Source organism: Martes martes (genome assembly GCF_963455335.1).
Source record: "Martes martes genome assembly, chromosome: 7".
Classification (NCBI taxonomy): Eukaryota; Metazoa; Chordata; class Mammalia; order Carnivora; family Mustelidae; genus Martes; species Martes martes.
This window is the reverse complement of record NC_137894.1, coordinates 69,576,698-69,599,236: the sequence shown is the minus strand read 5'-3', so window position 1 is coordinate 69,599,236 and position 22,539 is coordinate 69,576,698. Positions and strand designations below refer to the sequence as shown.

Genomic DNA, 22,539 nt, shown 5'->3' with positions numbered 1-22,539 from the left:
TATGGTGGAAAACACAGGAAGAAGGAAGAGAAGGAATCTAACTTGGGACCAGAACAGGATTTCTCAACCTTGGCACTAATGACGTTTGAGACCAGAGGATTCTTTGTTGTGGGACGTTATCCTGTATCCTGCAGGATGTTTAGCTGCTTTAAACCCATTAAAAGCCAACAGCACCCTTCCCAGTCATGACAACCAAAAAATTCAGACCCTGCCAAATGTCCCCTGGAGGGCAAAATTACCCCAAGTTGAGAAGCACCAGACTAGAAGAATAATCCTTTTGTATTAGTCAAACAGTTGCTTTAACTGCAAAGAAAGCTCGAAGATTTGGACTGACATTATTATACACCATGTAAATTAAAGCGCTATTTATTCACTGCTAGGTCCTTAATTAGAATTAAATGTACACATTTTAATTAGAGCATCAGAAGGAAATACATCAGGCTTTTCCTTATGGACACTCCAGGCTTCAAGATTTATGTTCATTATTAGAATAACAAAACGTCGAAGCAATTAGGCCTTTATAAAAAAAAGTTGCAGGACTTCCTGGCAAGTAGCCAGGATCTTGCCACTTTCTTTTAAACTTGAGAAAACACTTTTCTCATACTAAACAAAACAGGGGAGACCTAGCCAAACATAACCCTGGGCTGCAGGCCCAAGTTAATTTCAGTTCAGCAAATATTTAAGCATCTATTACATGTGCTGGGGATAACATCAGTAAAACAAAGACTAAATTTCTTAAATGTTATATAAATAGTTACAGTAGAAATAAATTTTTAAAAAAGATTTTATTTATTTATTTGACGGACAGAGATCACAAGTAGGTAGAGAGGCAGGCAGAGAGAGAGAGGAGGAAGCAGGCTCCCCGCTGAGCAGAGAGCCCGATGTGGGGCTCAATCCCAGGACCCTGGGATCACAACCCAAGCCGAAGGCAGAGGTTTAACCCACTGAGCCACCCAGGTGCCCCTAGAAATACATTTTTAAAGAGGAGGTTTTGCTTTCTGTGCTTTACAGGATTATATGGAAAGCTAGTGTCCTGCATTGTCCAAACCTGGACCATCCATAGGGTAGCCTCAAGACACATGTGGCTCTTAAGCCCTTGGAAAATGGTTGGTCTGAATTGAGACGTGCTGTAAATGGAAAATTTGCACTGGATTTCAAAAATGTGGTATGAAAAAAAGTAAGGAAAATACCTTATTACACTTTCAAATTATATTTTGAAATAATATTTGGGATGTATTGGTTTATTTTATTTTATTTTTTTTTAAAGATTTTGTTTATTTATTTGGCAGAAATCACAAGTAGACAGAGAGGCAGGCAGAGAGAGAGGAGGAAGCAGGCTTCTTGCCGAGCAGAAAGCCCGATGTGGGGATCAATCCCAGGACTCTGGGATCATGACCTGAGGCTTTAACCCACTGAGCCATCCAGGTGCCCTGGGATGTATTGGTTTAAATAAAATATATTATTAAAATGATTTCCATTTATTTCTTTTTTTTAATGTGGCTACTAGAAAAATTTTAAATCATACCTGTGGCTTACATCTGTGGCTTTCATTTTATTTGTTATGAACAGTGCCATCCTAAACTCATGACTTTTATATAGCATCATTGTTAATAGTAAAAGCATTTTTTAATGTATCTGGACTTTTTCTGCTCCCTGCTAAAGATGTGGCTACACAGAAGTGCTTGGGGCATGGTGAACTGAACTTGATTACAGGTTACTTAAATGCACTTCCTGGCTTGTCTACATGCTGTGTAATCTTAGTGAAGTTACTCAAGCCTCAGTTGCCTCATCTGTAGAATGGGGATAACGCCATCTCACATATACATAATCTGCATATGTTCACAATAATCTCACAAGTGCCTCACTGAATCTGTTTCTGAACTTAATTTTCTGCAGCTTTTTAAAAGATTTTATTTATTTGACATGGGGCAGGGTGGGCAGAGAAAGAGAATGAGTAAGGTGGGCAGAGGGAGAGGGAAAAGCAGGCTACCCTGAGAGCAGGGAGCCTGATGCGGCACTTGATCCCAGGACCTGGGGATCATGACTTGAGCCAAAGGCAGATGCTTAACTGACTGAGCCGTACTGGCACCCCTCTGTTTGTGAATTTTAAAAAGAAAAATTTCTTGAAACTCTTTGCTTTAACACTGATCTTTAATTCTTTTCTTCTTCTTCTTCTTTTTTTTTTAAAGTAATCTCTATACCCAAAGTGGGGCTCAAACTCACAATCCCAAGATCAAGAGCCGCATACTGTATCAACTGAGCCAGCCAGCCAGGCAGGAGCCCCCATCTTTAATTCTTTACAGTGAGTTGTTCAGTCATAATCAGCTTTTGAAGATCGCTGTTGCCTCTGGGGTGATCAACCAATTTTCAACCTACAGAAAGGTTCTTTCTTGAATCTGGCATGGCTGAAACGAGAACCATCTGAGGGCTACCAGGTGAGGGCTGGACCATAGGATCCCATCCAGGAATCAGGCCAGAGAGGCTTGTCTCTTTGCACCCTAAGGACTAAAACTATTCCTTTTGGTTGTGTGGTGTGCATGTCACATGGTATGCAATCAACACATGGTTGCTGCATTAGAAACAGTATGGAAGAGCTTACTAGATTTAGAATTTATTTAGTCTTTTAGCAAGTTATCTATTTGACCGGGTAGAAGAGTTAGACTATTACTGGTAGTATTGACAATGGACTATAACCTATTTCCATCCCTGCAATTCTACTGCAACGTACTATATAGAGGTGACAATCATTTCTTTATTCATCCCTTTAGTCACTTAGATACAAAATGTACTGTGAATATTTTGCTTTATTGAAAACAAATCTACCAAACAACAGAGGTTATATAAATCATATACTGATAAAAATCCTTAAATTGTTAACTTCACCTTTACCAATGATCTGGTTCTGCTCTTTTTCTTTTTTTTTTTTTTAAGATTTTATTTATTTATTTGACAGAGAGAGAGAGATCACAAGTAGACAGAGAGGAGGACGCAGGCTCCCTGCTGAGCAGAAAGCTCGATGCGGGCTCAATCCCAGGATCCTGGAATCATGACCTGAGCCAAACGCAGAGGCTTTAACCCACTGAGCCACCCAGGCACCCTCTCTTTTTCTATTTTAATTATAGGTTTCAAATTCAAAACTGCTTTCAACTTACACATTTACATATGTAATAAGTGCTGGTGAAAACAGTTCTGTAGCTTAGTCCCTGTTACATGAATACTTATTTTATATATGCTGTTGACAGCATGGAAATATTCTTGATTGCTGAGAATTTGGAGGGCATGTTCATTCATTCTTTTAACAAGTGGTGTTCAAACATGTACTCTGTGCCAGCACTGTTGTGATAGGTAGTCACTACTTTCATGTTGTCTGTTATTTTATTTTATTTATTTTATCTTATTTTATTTTTTAGGGGTGGAGCAGGGGGAAAGAGAGAGAATCTTAAACAGGTTCCACGCTCAGTGCAGAGCCTAGCTTGGGGCTGGGTCTCACTATCCTGAGATTATGACCTGAATCGAAATCCCAAGAGTCAGATGCTTAACCGACTGAGCCATCCAGGAACCTCCCACAAGTTACCTATTTTTAACGCTATTTTAGGTCTTCCAACAGACATGTTACTTTAAATCACATCAAGTCAAGAAAACTTGTTTTTCCAGCTTGAATCAAGGGCTGAGCATTAGATGTTTATAGAACCACAGCCTGATGCTCAGGCTGCCCCAAACTGACATATTTTAACAATTGTATGACAGGAGGCATGGTGTACAAATGTACATCAAGCATAGCTTGATGGCTAAAGCATCCTGCTTATAGTACCAGAAAAACAATAAGTACCACTTATTGGCTGTGTTACCCTGGAAAAGATACTTAACCTCTCTGAGCCTGAGACTGCTCATTTGTTAAAGTGGGAACTAAAAATAGTATATACCTCATAATATTACTGTGAGGATTAGGTTAGCTGATGTGTGTAAAGCACAGAGATTACTGCTAACATTTACTAATTGCCCAAGAAATGTTAGCTATTAATAGTAATAACATTGATGGTGGTAATAGTTGTAGTGCTTACTTGGGTCCAGGGTGTCCTTATTTAGTTGAACTACCTAAAATGCATGGAAGGAACAGGGCTTTTTAAAATTATTTTATTTTTATTTATTTTTAAAATTTCTTTTCAGTGTTTCAGAATTCATTGTTTATGCACCACACCCAGTCCTCCATGCAATACGTGTCCTCCTTAATACTCTCCACCAGGCTCACCCAACCTCCCACCCAGGAACAGGGCTTTTGATTGGTTATTCTTTTCACATTCTGGTTAACAGTGTTAAAAAAATGTTTTAAGATTTCATTGTTTAAAGTATTTTTGAAACATACGAATCCACTTCAAAGATTAAAATGAAATATCCTTTTATATGTGCTGACTTCCTATAAGATTTGGGGGTCTTATAATATCCATAGACTGTGCCAGAATGTTCACGTAGATACAAAAGTTTCAGAAAACTGATACTAAGCACAGAGCAAAATCTAAATATTTATTTAGCTAAATGACAAATCCAATCTTATTTCTTTCACCTAAAAGTGTAGTGCTCACAAAATTTTAGTTAATTCAAAGCGCCTGACATTTGGGTTCTGTTTTATTGTCTCATTATAACTGATGGTGTTTAACTGTGTAGAAAATACATTTATCAGATCTAAAAATTGTTAATTGGTAAAACAAATTAAAGATAGTTTCTATTGAATTAAATACTTTCATGTTATATTTCTTTTTTTTTTTTTTAAAGATTGTATTTATTTGAGAGAGAGAATGAGAGAGAGGGAGGGGGGAGGGTGAGAGGGAAATACAGACTCCCCACTGAGCAGGGAGCCCGATGTGGGACTTGATCCTGGGACTCCAGGATCATGACCTGAGCCAAAGGCAGTCACTTAACCAACTGAGCCACCCAGGCACTCTTAGGTTATATTTCTAAAAAGAATGTTTTTCTAAAATTTTACTCACAATCGCCACAGGGTCATTGCTACGGGTTGCAGCCAGGCTGAACTTCTTTACATGAGTGTTGGTTTCCAAAGCTTTTGCAAATTCCTTCAGGGTTGGAATTGGAATGTTCTAAAATGAAGAAGACACAGACAGTTGATAAACCGTTCTGTAGTCCCAGCTAAATCCTTTCTAAAAGACTCATTAACCATCTTCCAGCCACCAAGCCTTCCTGGCCAGTAGCACCACTTAGTGTCTAATAAGGGAATCAAACACAATAAGACATTCTAACATCACCTTTCTGTTCACTTTAGCCAAGAAATTATGCACATACCCAACTTCCCTCTTTTTCTCTTTCATTCTCTATATTCTAGCTAGACTGATCTACTTGCCATTCTTTAAACATATCATGCTCTTTCTCTCCTCCACACCCTCAGGTATGCTTTTCCCTTCACCTGGAAATTCTATTGTCCTTTTTTAAAATTAATATCTAGCTGAAATATCACCTCCTTTGTTTATTGACTCCCTTAGGCAAGATGAAAAAATTCCTCACCTGCAATTCCATAACACTTGGGGGTTTACCACATCACGTTGTAGTTATTCATTTAGTGTTTTTCTCCTAATATAAGACTTTCAGAATAAAGACCAAATGATTCTTACTCCCTCTTCCACAGCACTCAGCACAGTCCTGACCACTGGGAGGGAGGCAACATGGGGTGCACTAGAGGTTGACATGAGTCCCGGATGCCTACAGATTAGCTCTGTGGCCATGAGCAACTTAACCCCTTTAAGTGGCACTGAGGATTAAATGAGATGCAGTAGTCTCCCCTTATCCACAGGTGCCTGCAACCACAGATAGCACTGAACAATATATATATTTTGTTTTTTTCCTATACATGCATACCTATGATAGAGTTCAATTTATAAGTTAGGCACAGTAAGAGATTGACAAAAGTAACCAATAATAGAATAACTATAAAAATATATTATAATAAAAGTTATATGACTGTGGTCTCTCTCTCTCTCAAAATATAGCTATACTCACTCTTCTTGTGATGTGAGATGATAAAATGCCCATGTGATGAGGTGAGGTGAGGTGAGGTGAGTGACATAAGCACTGTGATATGTTAGGCTACTCCTGATCTTCTGACAGTACGTCAGGAGGATCACCTACTTCTGCACTGTGGTTGACTGAGAGTAACTGAAATCATGAAAAGTAAAACCACAGACAACAGGGAACTACTGTAATGAATTTCAAGTATTTAGCGAAAGGTATGGCACAGAGTGAGTACTCAATGTAAGCCAGTTATTATTAAATGGCAGATGTTGGCCCAAAAAGAAGCAACAAAATAGATACAGGCAATGTTCTCTCTCTCTCTCCCTCTATCTATCCACCTATCTATCTCACACACACCCTTCTTTCCCCTTTCTTTGAGAGTGACATGACTAATTACCAAAGAGAATAAAGCAGAAGTAACAATTGTAACTTCAGGGAATAGGCCATAAAAGGCACCGTGGCTTCCTGTTTGTTCTTTCTTTTTCTCTTTGACCGCTTGCACTGAGGGAAGCACATCGTCATGACATGAGGACACTGAGACAGCTCTATGGAGAGATCCATGCATGTGGTGAGAAAAGGAGTCCTCCTGCCAACAACCACATGAGTGTGCCATCTTGAAAGTGGATCCTTCCACCCCAGTCAAGCCTTCAGATGATTACAGCCCCTGATGACAGCTTTACTAACAGCCTCACTTGAGACCCCGAGCCACAACTACCCAGCTAAGTCCAGATTCCTGGACTTAGGGGAAAAAGAAGAAAAAACTGTGTGAAATAATAAATGTTTGTTGTTTTAAGCCTCCAGGTTTTAGAGTAATTTACTACCCAGCAGTAGATAACCAATATTATATGTTTAACACAAATACTATGATTCTTGGGGCGCCTGGGTGGCTCAGTGGGTTAAGCCTCTGCCTTCGGCTCAGGTCATGATCTCGGAGTCCTGGGATCGAGCCCCACATCGGGCTCTCTGTTGTGGCGGGGAGCCTGCTTCCCCCTCTCCCTCTGCCTACTTGTGATCTCTCTCTCTCTCTGTCAAATAAATAAATAAAATGTTAAAAATTTAAAAAAAAAATACTATGATTCTTTCTGAAGAATTCCAGAAATCACTTTTTAAAAATTTCTTCTTTGCAACAGAATATCTTGTCTCATAATTGGGGACTACAAGGGATTGGAACCAGGTGTGAAAGCAGGCAATCGGTCATCGCTGTTAAATTTTCTAACTTCATGATACATCAAGTGACTGACAATAACCATAATGAAATACCTTAATGTTGTTGAGGTTGACTTCTTGCAGGCTGGGATCATTGGCTTTCATCTGCTGCAGACTCACTTCCACATTGGTAGGATTGGGCGGTTCCTCAAATATTGGCTTGACCTTCTCACCTTTGACCACATCTAACACATAAATTTTAATTTAATTTTATTTTTGTTCTTTTTTTAAAACAAATTTTAATTTTAAAAAGAAAATGTAGGGGCTCTCCTGCCAAAATCAGAGATGACTTCCCCCAAAATGCACTTTCCTTCCTATGCTCAGATTCCGATAATACTCTAATAGCAATCACAGTACAGCTTATGCTCAACAAAGTAAGCATAGGAATGGTATGGTTCGGAGTTACAGTTTCAAAGAGGCAGTTATTGCTGCTGTGTATGGACTACTTTCAGACTATAATAATCAAGCCACAGGATCTGAGATGCAAAAAAGAAATAGAGTCTTTTCATTTCCAAAACCATACTGTTCTCCTGGAATATTTTTTAAAAATATTTATTTACTTACTTATTCTTTTTAGGTAGGGTCCATGCCCAACATGGGGTTCAAACTCATGACCCCAAGATCAAGAGCCAGCCAGGTGGCCCCTCTGGCCTCTTGACTATACCCACCCTTCTCAGATACCCATTTTGGAGCTTTAATTTTGACAAAGATATGGAAAGAGAAAGGGATAGAAAGGCAAAATGGAACAACTCTCAAAAGCAGTTAACAGAAAATGTTTGCAGCATATATTAAACATACACAGTGCTAATATCTCAATATACACAGAGCTCCTACAAATCAGTAGACAAGTCAATTAGAAATGAACAAATAATATGATCAAAGAGTCTTTGCCACTCAACCAAAAATATAAAAAGTCATTAAACTGTGAAATAAAAAAATGAAATACCTTTTGAGTAGCCAAAAAAAAAAAAAAAAGTGAAAAGATATAACATGTGCCATTGGCAGCAATGTGGAGGGAAACACATTGTCTTATGTTGTTGGTAAGAAGGTAAACTGAAGCAAACTTTCTGGGAGAGTCATTTGGCCTCACCTATCAAAATGGAAAATGTCGGTACTCTATGACCCAATAATTATGTATCTAGAGGTCTAATCTACAGGAAAAAATAGCATGGACACATAAAGACATATATTAGGGTTGTTCACTGACCTGTTGCTTGTGACTGCAAAACATGATAAACAAAATTTCACCAATGTGAAAATGGCTAAATAGCTTACAGCATATCACATAATAAGGTGCTACCTATTTATTAAAAGAATATGGCAAACCTACATGTACCGATAATAGAAGAGAACCACAGTTTGAAAGAAAAGTTAATGTAAAAGGAAATATATATAAATATAACAAAATATGTACAAGAGGAAAACGATACAACTTTATTGAAAACAATAAAAGAGAACTAAATGGAGAGATCTGGGAGAGACTCAATATTGTCAAGATGTCAGTTCTTCTCAACTTGAGCTATAGATTTAATGCAATTGCAGTCAAAATCCCAGCAAGTTCTTTCGTATTTATCAACAAACTACTTTTAAAGTTTATATGGAGAGGCAAAAGACCCAAAACAACCAACACAATATTGAAAATGAAAAACAAAGTTAGAGGAGTGACACTACCAGAATTTAAGACATACGATAAAGCTACAGTAATCAAGACAGTGTGGCAGTAGTGAAAGACTAGACAAATAAATCAATGGAACAGAAGAGAGAGCTGAGAAATAGAGCCACATAAATACAGTCAACTCATTTTTGACAAAGGAGCAAAGGCAACGCAATGGAGAAAAGATGGTCTTTACAATGAATGGTGCTAGCATAATGAGACAACCACATGCAAAAAAAAAAAAAAAGAATCTAGACATAGACCTTATACTGTTCATAAAAACTAACTCAAAATGTATCACCTAAATGTAAAATGCAAAACTATAGAACTCCTAGAAGACAACCCAGGAGAAAATCTAGATAACCTAGGGTTTAGCAATGACTCTTCAGATAAACACCAAAGGCTTGGTCCATGAAAAGAAAGAATTGAAAAGCTGGACTTCACTAAAATTAACACAGATCTAATAAAGGATTATTATCCAAAATATACAAAGAACTCTTAAAACTTAACAATAGGACAACAATCTGGGTAAAAATTGGGCCAAAGACCTTAATAGACACTTGAAAAAAGAAAATATGCAGATGGCAAGCAAGCATATGAAAAGATGCTCCACATAATATGTCATTGGAGAAATACAAATTGAAATCATGAGATACTACTACCCACTTAGAATAACCTCAGTCTGGAACACTGATAAAACCGAATGCTAGCTAAGGGTGGGGCAACAGAAACCCTCGTTCTTTGCTAGTGAGAATGCAAAATGTTACAACCACTATGGTGGATAGTGGTGGCTTCTTACAAAACTAAACATGCTGTTATCATTTGATCTAGCAATCATGCTCCTTGGTGTTTGAAAGCTTATATACACACAAAAAATCCACACGTGGATGTTTATAGAAGCTTTATTCATAATTGCCAAGATTTGGAAGCAACCATGATGTCCTTCAGTAAATGAATGGATAAACACATCCTTACAATAGGGTATTATGCAGTGCTAAAAAGAAATGAGCTGTCAAGCCTGAAAAGGCATGGGGGAAATTTAAATGTATATTACTAAGTGAAAGAAGCCAATCTGAAAGGGCTACACATTGTATGTTTCCGACCATATGACGGTCCAGAAAAGGCAAAACTATAGAATAAGAAGATGAGTGGCCATCAGGAGCTAGCGGGGAGAAAGATGAATAGGTGAGCAGAGGAAATTTTCAAGATGGTGAAACTACTCTTGATAATACTATAATGGTGGACACATGTCACTAGACATTTGTCCAAACTCCAAGAGTGGACCCAAATGTAAACAATGGACTTTGAGTGGTAAAGATGTGTCAAGGTATGTTCATCAAGTGTAACATACGTACCACTCTGATGGGGGACGTTGATACTGGGGGAGTCTGTGCATGAATTGGGGGCAAGGAGTATATGGGAAATCTTTGTGCCTTCTGCTCAATTTTGCTGTGTACCTAAAATTTCCCTAAAAAAGTAGTCTTAAAAAGACTTAATAATATGTATATGCACAAAAGCCCAGAAGACGATGCATCAGACTTTTAATAGCCAACGTGCTGTCAGAATGTTACCCGTTGATATCCAAGTTTAAAAGGATAAACATTTTCATCTGCACATATTAAAAGCTAAAAAGAAAAAAAAGAAAAGTAACATTGCTTATGGTCTTGATAAATAACCCAGTATAAATGATGATTTGTAAACATGCTGCTCAGACTAGAAAGTACCTGCTCAAACTCCTTCAAAGAGAATAAAATACAATTAATCTAAGAAGAGCTGTGATCTTCTGTAAGTTTTTACAGCACCTGGATCATGCTGGAGCAAAATTACCTGATTTTATTGGTCCATCCTAACCCTGGATAGGTAAGTTCCTTTGGGCAGAGGCCATTTTTTAACTTTGTACCTAAGCCTAGAACCTTCCTGACACACGGTAGGTATTCAGTAGATGACTAATGAATGAGTCAGTGAGAGAACCTAATAAACTGTACACTTTTTCAGTGACTGACCCTTGGCGAACTGACAGAATCCACCTGCGGAGTCTACAGGGTGGAAATCTGGATTCAACAGGCAGCCCAGTCAATAGGCCTCCCTCTTACCAACAAACTCCTGGAGCTCCCAAGTTTCACAGACCATGGACTCCACATCAACTTACTTCTCACAGGCACTTTGCCACCTTTAGCGCTGGTCACTTCTTCATCAAACTTTGGATTGTTGAGTAAATTGTGTACCCCGAGAACAGCTAGAAACAAAGATAATCAGTAAATGTATCATAAGCTTGGGAAGGCACATTAGGATGTCCACAACGTTAACTTGCCCCTTGACTATCAACTCTTCATATTATAAAGTAAGTCTCCGGAACCCCCTTGCCTTGCACAGTGTGTGGGACACATGTAGTGTTCAATAAGCTTACATATTTTTTAAAAAATCCCTTTCCAGGGGCGCCTGGGTGGCTCAGTGGGTTAAAGCCTCTGCCTTCGGCTCAGGTCGTGATCCCAGAGTCCTGGGATCGAGTCCCGCATCGGGCTCTCTCCTCAGTGGGGAACCTGCTTCCCTCTCTCTCTCTGCCTGCTTCTCTGCCTGCTTGTGATCTCTCTGTCAAATAAATGGATGAAATCTTTAAAAAAAAAAATCCGTTTCCAATCCTTCTCCATTGCCACTAGCAATCTTCACGTCTTTCTGTGGCTCTACAGGTAGAGTCATCTGCAGGGCAGTGGTCTAGCATGACCTCAAGTTACTGAAAACTTGCTTAGACCTCCTAATTACGTAGACTCAACCTTCTGTTTTCTCGTCTGTAAAATGTGAGTGTGGGACTGAGTCTAAGGATATTGTAGGATCTAACATTATACAGATTATAGCAAATGGCAGAAAGATCATGGGCCTCTTTCAGGGAAAGCCACCCCAATCTCTCAGTACCAACAGCAGTTGTTCTCTCCAGTTTCGAGCACTGTGGGATGGGAAAGAAAAGAGACGTCAGCAGTAAAAGGTCGGATAAGCATACCGAGCATTTTGCAGCTCCTGTGTTACAGGGAGCTTACACCAGGAGGCAGCAAAGGATGCAAGAAGCAGCACCCGTCCAGAATGTACTCTAGGCAGGCTAAAAGGCAACCACAGCCTCTGATAATGAAATTATGCAAAAGAGACTGGCAGCCTGGAGAAGGATCCCAGAGCAGGTAATCTGTCAGCAGGAGGCAGAGGAATATCTCAGAGCTCCTCAGCTGTACTGTAATCTACACATCAGGAGAAGGGAGGCAGCCAGCAGGAGCCGAGTAAAGGGCAAATGTTTAGAGTCAACAAGTCTAGGGTTAAGGGCGGCACTCGGGAACAGTCGGCCAGAGCTGGAATCCTGGTTCTGTCCCATAATACCCGTGTGACTTGGGAAGTTCTAAATGCCTCTGAGCATGCTTCATCATCGGTAAGGCAGGGAAAATAATTATACTTTAAGTGTTACAAAGGTGAAATCACTTCTCATGCATCAGACACTGTTCTGAGCACTTTACAAATTCTTGTTAAATAAATAAGAATTTGTCACTATGTATCTGGCACTGCCTAGAGAGGAGACACCCTATTTAATAAACACAGGCCACGGATCATCCAAATATATCTTGCTTTGGCCCTATACTCACTAAGCAACTTCTAATTATAGTTTGGCTCCCACTGCCAACTTTTAACTTTTGTTTCATCCATTCCCTGTGAATCTGGCTAGTAGATTAGCCCCAAATTGACGGCTCCTATGTGCACTGACAAGATGGACTCTCTAGATCCTCAGAATTGTGACCATGCTGAACTCCAGCTGCTGTAGGAAGGGCTGTCTTGGAAGTCAGCTGCTGCTCCCTTGGTGACTGTCTTTCTGCCCTCTACCGGCCAGAACAACATGCACAGGGTACTGGCACTCTTTCTTACCTAAACCTCACTGGCTGTCAGTCCATTCACTCATGGGGCTGCTCTCAACCTTCCAGAAAGATCCACCCTAGAGAAGATGCTGTCACCCACCCCCCAGGTGGGCTTTCTCCTGAGTTCTAAGGGAGTATCTGATGAGGGATTGAGGGTAAGCAGAGAGGAACAAAACAGTTTTCTATCTGGAGTATTCCCCTGGTTTTATTGTATGAATTTCAGAATCTAGACTCTTCCAGATGACTGGTATTTTTCTCTTTCTCCTTTCTTAAGCATTTCCTGGGAATTCAAGCCCAGCCCTGCATTCTCCCTTTGGGGAATTCTAGTAGAAACCATGAGACAACCCTTGAGAGGAGCAGTAACCATGACAGGATCTCTCCACAGCAACCACAGGGCTCAGAAGAAAGGTCACTGCAAAGTGCCTTAACTGTGTGATGCAGATGCTTCAATTCCTGCAATGATGTCTTTTTCTTTCTTTCTTTCTTTCTTTTTTTTTCCTTTATTTTATTTTATTTATTTATTTGACAGAGAGAGGCAGAGCAAGAAAGGGAACACAAGCAGGGGGAGTGGGAGAGGGAGAAGCAGGTTTCCCACTGAGCAGGGAGCCCGATCAGGGCTCGATTGATCCCAGGCCCTGGGCTCATGACCTGAGCCAAAGGCAGACACTAAATGACTGACCCACCCAGGCGCCCCAACCTGTGGTGATTTCTGAGAGAGGTTCAAATATGTGAACTTGTATTGACCACTGACGTCATCATAGTAGGAATGAAGATGTAGCTGAGATAGTAGGCATGCTATTAGAATAAGGCATAGCTGGTTCTCCTGGGAGGGAGGATGGATTATTATTACAAATGTCTTTCCGTGGAATAAAGATGTGAGGATTCTTGCTAAGGCTCATGGACTGTTTTTTATTTATTTATTTATTTTAAAGGTTTTTTTTCTTGGGGCACCTGGGTGGTTCAGTGGGTTAAAGCCTCTGCCTTTGGCTCAGGTCATGATCCCAGGGTCCTCTCAGCTCAGCGGGAAGCCTGCTCCCTCCCGCCCCCCACCGCCTGCCTCTCTGCCTACTTGTGATCTCTGTCTGTCAAATAAATAAATAAAATCTTTTAAAAAAGGGGGGAGGTGTTTTCCTTTCTTTCTTTTTCTTTCTTTTTTTTCAGAGAAAGAGAGCACAAGTAGGAGGGGTAGAGGGAGATGGAGAGAGAATCTCAAGCAGATTCCATACTGAGGATAGAGCCCAACTCAGGGCTTGATCCCACGACCCTGAGATCAGGACCTTAGCCAGAATCCAGAGTCGGGCACTTGACCAACTGTGCCACCCAGGCACCTAAGTATGGGCTATTTTTAAAGCACCTTAACCTCTAGTGACCTAATGACCCTAATAATCTAAATTTACATCCCACTTGGAAAAAAAACACATCCTATGAATGCATAAATATGCTGGTAGATGCATGGGATCTTTCTCCAATGATATAGTAGAAATGAGAGAGGACTTAATTAGGGTGAGAAACTTACTTCCATGACATATTCTTTTGTTGTTGTTGCTATGTTCCAATAAAAGTTTATTTACAAACCCAGGAGGCAGGTCGCAGTTTGCAGACCCCTAATCTAGTGCCATCTTGTCTACCCATTCTTTGTCTACCATCTCTAGCGCCATCTTGTCTATCCATTCTTTTATACCATGTGTGTTTTGTCTCTCTGCATGTGTAACCAATTCAAATAATAACACCAATTATTATTTTGTTGCTACTGTTTAGAAAGCTAGAAAAAGATGAGCAGATCGGGCTGAATGTGGCTTTCATTACTGTGTGGGTGTAATGGTAAATAACTCCTGCTCTGTGGTTAGGCTAACAGCCCTCTTCGTGGCAATCAAAATGGAACAGCGACCGTGGGGAAGAGCAGGAACTTCACGGATGCTTCGTGATGGTAAAATGTGATAAAATGCCAAATGTGGAAGCTTCTTAGAGGAAGGGCTATTATTTCATTGTTTAAGCTTGCAACACTCTTTTAGATTCCTTCTTTTTGGTTTCTCTAACTCTTGAATTTCGTAGGAAGGGTATTATTAGGGCATTTTATAGCCGAGATAGGAATTTATATTTTACAGCTGAGATACAGCAAAGTAAGATTTGCTTAGAGAGGTGAAGTCACTTCCGTCAAGTCTTACGGCTACATACAAGCTGAAGTCACCTGGTATTGCAATACTCATAAGTAGTTATTAAGAAGCTCAGAGGCTGCTGCTGGGCATGCCAGTGTGTGCCTAAAGGTCCAGAGCCAGACAGAAAAGTGTCCCAGAGCTGAGGACTAACCTGCAAGATCATAGAGTTCGGTGTCGGAGGCACTGGCCAAAGCTTCTTCCAGTTCTGGGTCAAGGGTCACTTTTTCTTCTTTACGAGTTTCTATGGGCTTTTCTTTGGGGATGAAGACTCTCCCTTTAAATCAGAAGGAAAACAAAAATCATTGTGTGCTGTTGACCAAGGCAGGGTAAGAGGACTGACCAGACAATGCAGTTCTGAGAGCCACTGAGAGCCAAACCATTAAGCCATTGCACACCCAACTGGGATTCCTTCGTTGCTGGGATGATAGAAGTATCATTAATCCACCATTAGAGGGAGGGAATGTCGGAGGAGGAATCCTGCATTCTGCAACACAGAGATCTGAGGAGACTACGGTCATTAAACGTAGAAGGAAACGGTGGTTTCTACCTCTCTACTATAGATCGCCAGCATTGCCCTTAGACCTGGGCAAGAGAGGCCCTGCCATGGGCCCCATGCTTTATAGGGCCCACTCTGGTCCTCCTCTTCTGCAATCTCCCTAATCCCCACAGCAAGGGAGAAGTCATGGGGCCAAAGGGACATTCCCACTGAGAATCCCACTTGCTAGGCTCCGCTCCAGGCATCTGGGACCCTGGAATTCCCTGCTCAAAGACCCCTGAACTTGCTTCCAGGGCCTGTATGCATCCCTTCCCCATGTCCATCCTCCCAAAGGCATGTCACATTGCTGGAGTGGGCACTCCCAGGCCAAGGGGAGGTTATTTGTGGGTGATATGGATGAAGCTTCGATCTGTAGGCTTGGTGTCAAATATGTGTGAGGCTCTAGCAGTGTAGGACAGACCCATATGCTTGCATGGAACTTTTGGAAGCCCAAGAATCCTGGGTTTCTAGGTGTATTTGTAACAGGATAGAACATATTTTAACAGTTTACTAGTTTTTAAACATTTATTAAAAATGGCACACAGGCTTCTATTTGTATTCTTCCTTTGGATCCTGCAAATACTGGAGGCAGAGTCACCCATACAGCCCCAGGGGTTCCTGAGGGACAAACTAGAGCTCTCTGAGTTTTTCTTGCTAGACTGACATTGTAGACCACTAGGATGCTCTATCTGGGGTCACTTGGAGTAGCGTAGTGACCTGGGGATACAGCTACCACTCCAGACATACCAAAGGAAGTCAGATATAAAAGGAGAACTCAGGATTGACGTATTTAGAAGTTGCAGAGGTCTGTGAACAGCAAGGTACAATGTGCTTCCCACATGGGGATACTCTGCCATCACCTCCCATTTTGTCCTTGCAGTCAGATTCCATTTGTTTTGCCCCTGCCTCACTTCTGAATATGCTGACATCTATGCCCTACCTCCTCAGCCCCAACCTCTGAAGATCACATCGCTGGGAGGATGGCAGATTACCTGCTTCTAACTTTCAGCCAGCTCAACGTACCCACATCCCACGCGTGCAATGACTCATAAGGGGAAACCTAGGACATCCCATAGTTGCCATAGCAATACTCCAGACCTGCTTACACTCTTTCCCAATTTCTGCCAGCTTTTCACTCTTCCATTTCTTTTCTGGAGCTGCTCTTACTTCTTGGCATGATCTTTGAAATTGGTCTCCTCCAGTTTGATCTTTGGAGTTCCCTATAGACTCACCCTTCCACTGCCTTCTCTTTGTCATCTTGGGTAGAACACAGAGCTGGCTCCCGGTTCAGCCAATGGAGACCAACACTGTTTCCAGATCTTTCTGGCTGGCCAGCCCTCCCCACTCCCACTGGAAAGGTAAAAGTCAAACTCAAAGTCAGTAACTCTCCTTCATAAATCCTCTCTAACAGCTGTCCCTGGTTGCAGGGGCTGCTGACTTCTTGATAGCTGACCAGATCTTCAAATGGCTGGACATGAAATCAGGGACCAGGCAGCACTGGGCATCCTAGAGAAACACCACTGCTTGGTCAGACTGGGGTATCCTGGCCACAATGTTTCCTCCACTGACCATCACCCTGCTTTCTGCCTCCCCATCATGTAAACTGCCACCTTTCCCAGAAAGAAAGAAAATACACTGGAGCTTAATGAAAAATACAAGGAGAATGGCCAGAAGATAGAAAATGGAAAAGAAAATAACCAATCAATAACATTTCAGACACCGGGGTTTATCCCAGATTTCTTTTTCAGAGTATCTGCAGCCTGAAGTATTTTCTTTGTGGCTCCAATGACTTTGGTTCCAGAGTTACCGAGATGTTACCGAGATGTCTACATTCCACCTTCCCGTGAATGTTCAGGATTACCCTCAACATCAGGTGCACAGGGGGCCCACAGCTCTTGAACTTTAGGACAACTGCTGCTGCACATCCATTCCTGGGGGGGTTGGCAGGCAACCAAACAACAAGTTCTAAGTGAATAAAGCTACTGCAGAGAGTGAAACTTGGCCCAGACACCTGAGGGCTTAATGCACATGGTGTTCAGAGCTGAGGTTGCATACCCCTCCCCTGAGAACTTTACAGTAGCTTCCACTGCCTCCAGATCACCCGCTGGTCCTTCTGGTGGTGGCGGGGGGGGGGGGCACGTCCTGCATGTTCTACTCTATTCCCTCTGCTCTGTTTGGAAAACTTGCTCTTTGAGCATTTTGCCCAACAGTGTTGATTTCCAACCTTCTCCTAAGCTACACCGGGCAACTGTTGTACCCCTTTTGTCTCCCCATTTACTACTCAGACTGCCCCTGCTTTCCTAACTCCCCTGTGAATCACCTGCAGATTAATCTGGATCAAGAGATAATTCACCGTGACTGTTCCTCAGACCTCGACTCCGAGAAGAAGAGACAAATCTTTCCCCTTATTATTGTCACTACCCTCATACTGGATGTTTGTGAGGATTTTATTGAAGATTTGACATTGTAACTTTTCTTTCACAATGAACTTAGTCCAATAGCAGCTACACTGCCATAGAGACAGCTCTGTATTTCTATGGCAATCCTTAGTTATCTGCCCAATATTTCACTGTCAACATCACTTTCTTAATAAATTGACACGATCAGTGGTGCACAATCCATCAAACGAGCACGATTCAGAGGAGAGTCAGATGTCACGTAACAGAAGGCAGCAGTGCTCGGACTCACGCCAGCTAAGGAAGCATGCTCCTGCTGCCCAAGGCCCCATTCATACACTCCCAGGTAGCGGTCATTCGAACCTGTATTTATCAAGAGCCTCCCCTGAGCCAGCGTCTATGCTGGGGGGCAAAAGAGACACAGTCCCACAGTGGAGACCTCATCTAAGGTGGGAAACGCACAAAACCCAAAGTAAATAAACCGATCGATGAACATAGCTCTATGAAAGCAATCCATGAGTGTCATGGCAGAGAGAAGGGATCTATTTTAGACAGAAGGGTCAGGGAAAGAAAGCCCAAAGCCCTGGTGTTTAAGCTCAGACTTACAGAATGTGAAAACTGGGGACATGGGTCAGAGGGAAGAGATCATGAGGAGACCCTGGGATGGGAAAAGAACTCGGTACTTTTGGGGAACTGAACGCAGACAGTGGGGCTGAGGCTTGGCAAGGGAAGGGGAAAGGTGATCAGAGAAGTGGGTAAGGCGAGCTCTCCCAGGGTGCTGAGGACCACAGTGAGGATTTGAGGCTTCAAGCAGGGAAGTGACATGATCTGATTTGCATTTTAAAAAGACTGTAGTTGCCATGAGGTTGTAGATGATTCCGTTAGGATCTGCGGGCCCAAGTCCCTCTCTGTAGCTGAGGAAACCACACAGGCTCTTGGTAACTACTTTTTGTCCCAAGGGGAGCCCGGGGTTGGGAGCTAAGGCGGACTGTTTTCCCTGTCTTGGTTCTGAGCTCAGTCCTGGCATGGAGGAACATCCCTTTGCTCCTCAGAGCCTCTCCAGGACAATCACAGAGCTTCTCTCACTAGACCAGAAACTCCTGAGGGCAAGGCAGGAACCTATGCACTGTGGTGCCAACACCTGGCTCATAGCTCTACACAGAGCAGGTGCTTGGTAAATGCTGGATGAGGGAATGCTTGACTGCATTGGTCTCTAACGGTAGCATCTTAAGTTAGGGGTCTGGTGCCACAGCTATCCTAGACATGGAACAGAAAGGCCTGGAGCGGACATCTGCAGCTGGTAAAGGCTCGGGCTAAGAGCAATGCACCAATGTCTACAGGACCTTCTCTCAGGCACAACACCGCACACTGCCAGAGCTTTTTCTTTGGGGCTTCAGATATTTTTCATAGAACTAATTTGAGTACCTTGAGCATTAATTTAATTAGCTTCTATATTCTCATATTATTCTTACAGATTTTTTTTGGTAACTAATAAACTTTATTTTTTCAGAGCAGTTACAGGTGTGTACAGGAGAGTACAGAGAGTTGCCATATACTCCTCGTCCCATGCTTACAAACCCTCCCCCAGTGACATCCTGGAGCAGAGCGCGATGTTTGTCACAACTGATGAAACCTATGTTGCCATCGTTATTATCCAAAGTCCATAGTTTATGTCAGGGTCCACTCTTGGGTGGTGCACAATCTACAGGTCTGGACAAAAGTATACTGACATGTCTCTACCAGCCATGATTCTTTTTAATAATGAATCCAGTTCTTGGGCTTCTTTCCTACTTTTAGGTCAGTTCCCTTGCTGGACCCCTGTGACAAGACATGAGGAGACCTTAGTCCCGGGATGTGTTGCCCAGAGTCCTTACCTTTCTTTTCTCCAGTGAAGGGCACAAAGTCTTCCCTGTCCTTCTGTTCCAAAGCCTCCTTCTCCAGGTACATGAGGAGGTGCTCACGGTCAAACGGGCCAGTGGCTGCTTTCTGGGTCTGGTCTTTCTGTCGGAATCCAGCTGGTAGCAGTGCACTCTAATGAAACAGAGATGTGAGTAGGAAGGATGGTGTTCGCCCTACTGACACTCTGGGACTTGGCCCCCACCCCTGGCCCTGCTGTCTATGGGGGAGGCAGGGAGAAGGACACCTGTGCAGAAATGCAGGTGTGCACTGAGGGCTGGGGACTCTGGCACGTCCCTGAGGCCCTACCTGCTCTAACCTCCTGTGCTGAGAGGGAGTCCCCACCATGCGCATAGGCAGAACACAGCCAGCCAGAGCCATCTCTGGGTCTTCAGAGCTGCATTCTAGAATGTGGTAGCAAAAGGCCAGGCACCCTCCGTGGCCTCCTTCCTCGTAGATCACACTTGGGGTTGGCCAGATCTCTACCCAAGGTTCTCCCAAGAAGGCATACAGATACTAACAAGGAGCCTCTTTCCTGGGAAATCACCCAGCACATAAGCAAGTATTAGGGTAGATGCTGACACCTGCTTGACTGAGCTGAACGATTCCTTCCTTAATGTTCAAACATAAAAACTTTTTTTAAGGCTGTGTTTTGGGTTATTTATTTATTTTTAATCTATTTTTTTAATTTAAAAATAATGTATACATATTCTTTGGTTCAAGGGTACAGGTCTGTGATTTGTCAGTCTTATATAATACTCGGTGCTCATTACAACACATACACTCCCACTCCCCAATGTCTATCAAAGATAGAAACATTTTTAAAAGTAAATAAAATACCCAAAGTGTCTGGCATATCAGCATATCATATATATAATTTTTAGTGATATTTTTCTTTATAGTAAAATCACTACTTTGGATGCCTCTGATTCTAATTTTAAGAAAATACCATCAGGACTGAAGAAAGTGCTTGCGAAACAAACACTGTAACAGCTACTTTGTTTTTCAAGAGCTCATAAAAATATTAGAATCTCCACTTAAATTTACATGATATTGTTGTTATAATTCAAATATCTCCATTGTTGTGAGATCACCAAAGATTTCTAGTTATTTATACATTTAAGAAAATGAAGTATATAAAAAAGATCTACTTGGGGGATTAAAGGCCTGGTTTAAATAGCATCCCTGATGTTTACTAGTATGAGCTCTTCTGTAAATTGCTTCTCCGCATTTGTTCCCCTCATTTATGAAATGGGAGTAATATAATTTACCCCCAGGGGTTCTGTGCCCAGTAGAGTATAAGACCTCAAAGAAGAAATTTGGTAAGATTTGTCCTCTTTTCCTCTTTCCTTTCTTCTTCCCTAAGTCAAACTAGTCCTTTCTCAAGCAATGGAAAATGTTTTAACATTTACATTAAATTGGTTTTTGAGAAATTTGCCATATCATATTGTAGATGTGGCTACTGAGTTTCTTTATGAATCTGTCAGAGTAAGTGATCAAGAACCAATCAGGGAAAGAACATGGAATTTGTATTTGGAGCTAAGGGATTTCTACACTATTGTTTAAGGACCAAGTCACACCATTTATCCCCTACTACCACTGACCACGATGTTTCCGTTGCAGCTCACGAACCTTGGGATCCAGGTCATCAAGAACATTTTCCAACTGTTTCAGTTCCTCTTCTGAGAGTTTGCCAAGAAGCTCATCTTCATCAATGTTCTTGTATTTCTCCAGCTCTTTTTGAAAAGGGAGTGCCATGGCTTCTTATATGTCCTTCTCATGGGTCGCGGACATTTAAACAGGCCAGCCTCCTGAGACTTCAGAATACTATCAATCAGAAAGAAACACCGTGATCGTACTCTGCAAACAGGACTTATTCATAGGAGACAAAGGCTGTGCTATCTGCCAATGGAGTCTTTATTGGACAAAGGATTCCACAAAACGGTCACACCACCTCCGTTTGCAGAGCGACCTGACAGCTTAGAATAGGTTTCCATGTGTACTCTTTCACTTATTTAGATCTTTACAAACACCCCTGAAAGGAAGCCTGGGCAGATACTACTATCCCATCTAACAGGCAAAGATTCTGAGGCAAAGGTGGCTAAGTGCCTTGCTCGAGGCTCCAGAGCTGCCATGTGCCAGACCTCCTGGTTCCCAGCGTACAGGGTGCCTTTCCACCACACTACTCTGCCTCCTCCAGCTTTCCATAGAAAACAGAGAAAAACAATGAGCTAATTGTAAGGCCTTCGTAAGAAGCATACTTGTCTCTTTTCAGGGAGAGAGTGATGTGAAGAATACAAAATGGGGCTCATTCAGGAAAGAGAGTTTGGAACGTCCATGTGAGAAAACATTGTCCAGTAACTCCCTGCAATTAATCTCAGTAAGATCCTAAAATCCTGACTGCATAGTCTCTCCACAGTTCTCCTCTTTTTGTTCTTCCCCCATCTCCTGTTCTCTTTCTAGTCCCGTGTTTTTTTGTGTCCTTAGTCACGCTGCCTAGTTCATTAAACCTCTAGTCTGCTCTCCTTTCAACCCCTTCTTTTATACTACCTCACTGCTAAACTTCCATTAGGAATGTAATTCTTACTCAATCCTATCTTTCTTGCAAAGGATTTTCCATCTCTCCTCTAGAAGGATAATATTGCATTTAGGAACTAGTAAGGTACTTAGCTGATTGTGTTTCTCCCTAGGCAATATTAAACTCAATCAGATCTTTCAAGACAATTAGTATTTGCTGTGCACCTACTGTTTGCCAGGCACATACCTAGAAAGCAGGAACCTAAAGATGAAC

At 41.8% G+C, this 22,539-nt stretch overlaps 1 protein-coding gene across 1 annotated transcript in view; it reads right to left on the bottom strand.

Annotated features, from left to right (window-relative positions):
• TMOD2 (tropomodulin 2) overlaps nt 1-21,575 on the bottom strand; it is a 33,997-nt gene extending 12,422 nt beyond the window's left edge. The window contains exons 1-6 of the mRNA XM_080808950.1: nt 21,381-21,575; nt 19,727-19,883; nt 15,073-15,195; nt 11,028-11,114; nt 7,279-7,409; nt 4,986-5,093 (exon numbers count right to left, since the gene is read on the bottom strand). Coding sequence (XP_080665076.1) covers nt 4,986-5,093; nt 7,279-7,409; nt 11,028-11,114; nt 15,073-15,195; nt 19,727-19,883; nt 21,381-21,506 — 732 coding nt within the window. The 5' untranslated portion in view covers nt 21,507-21,575. The remainder of the gene's footprint in view (nt 1-4,985; nt 5,094-7,278; nt 7,410-11,027; nt 11,115-15,072; nt 15,196-19,726; nt 19,884-21,380) is intronic.
• Between the last annotated feature and the right edge of the window lie 964 nt (nt 21,576-22,539).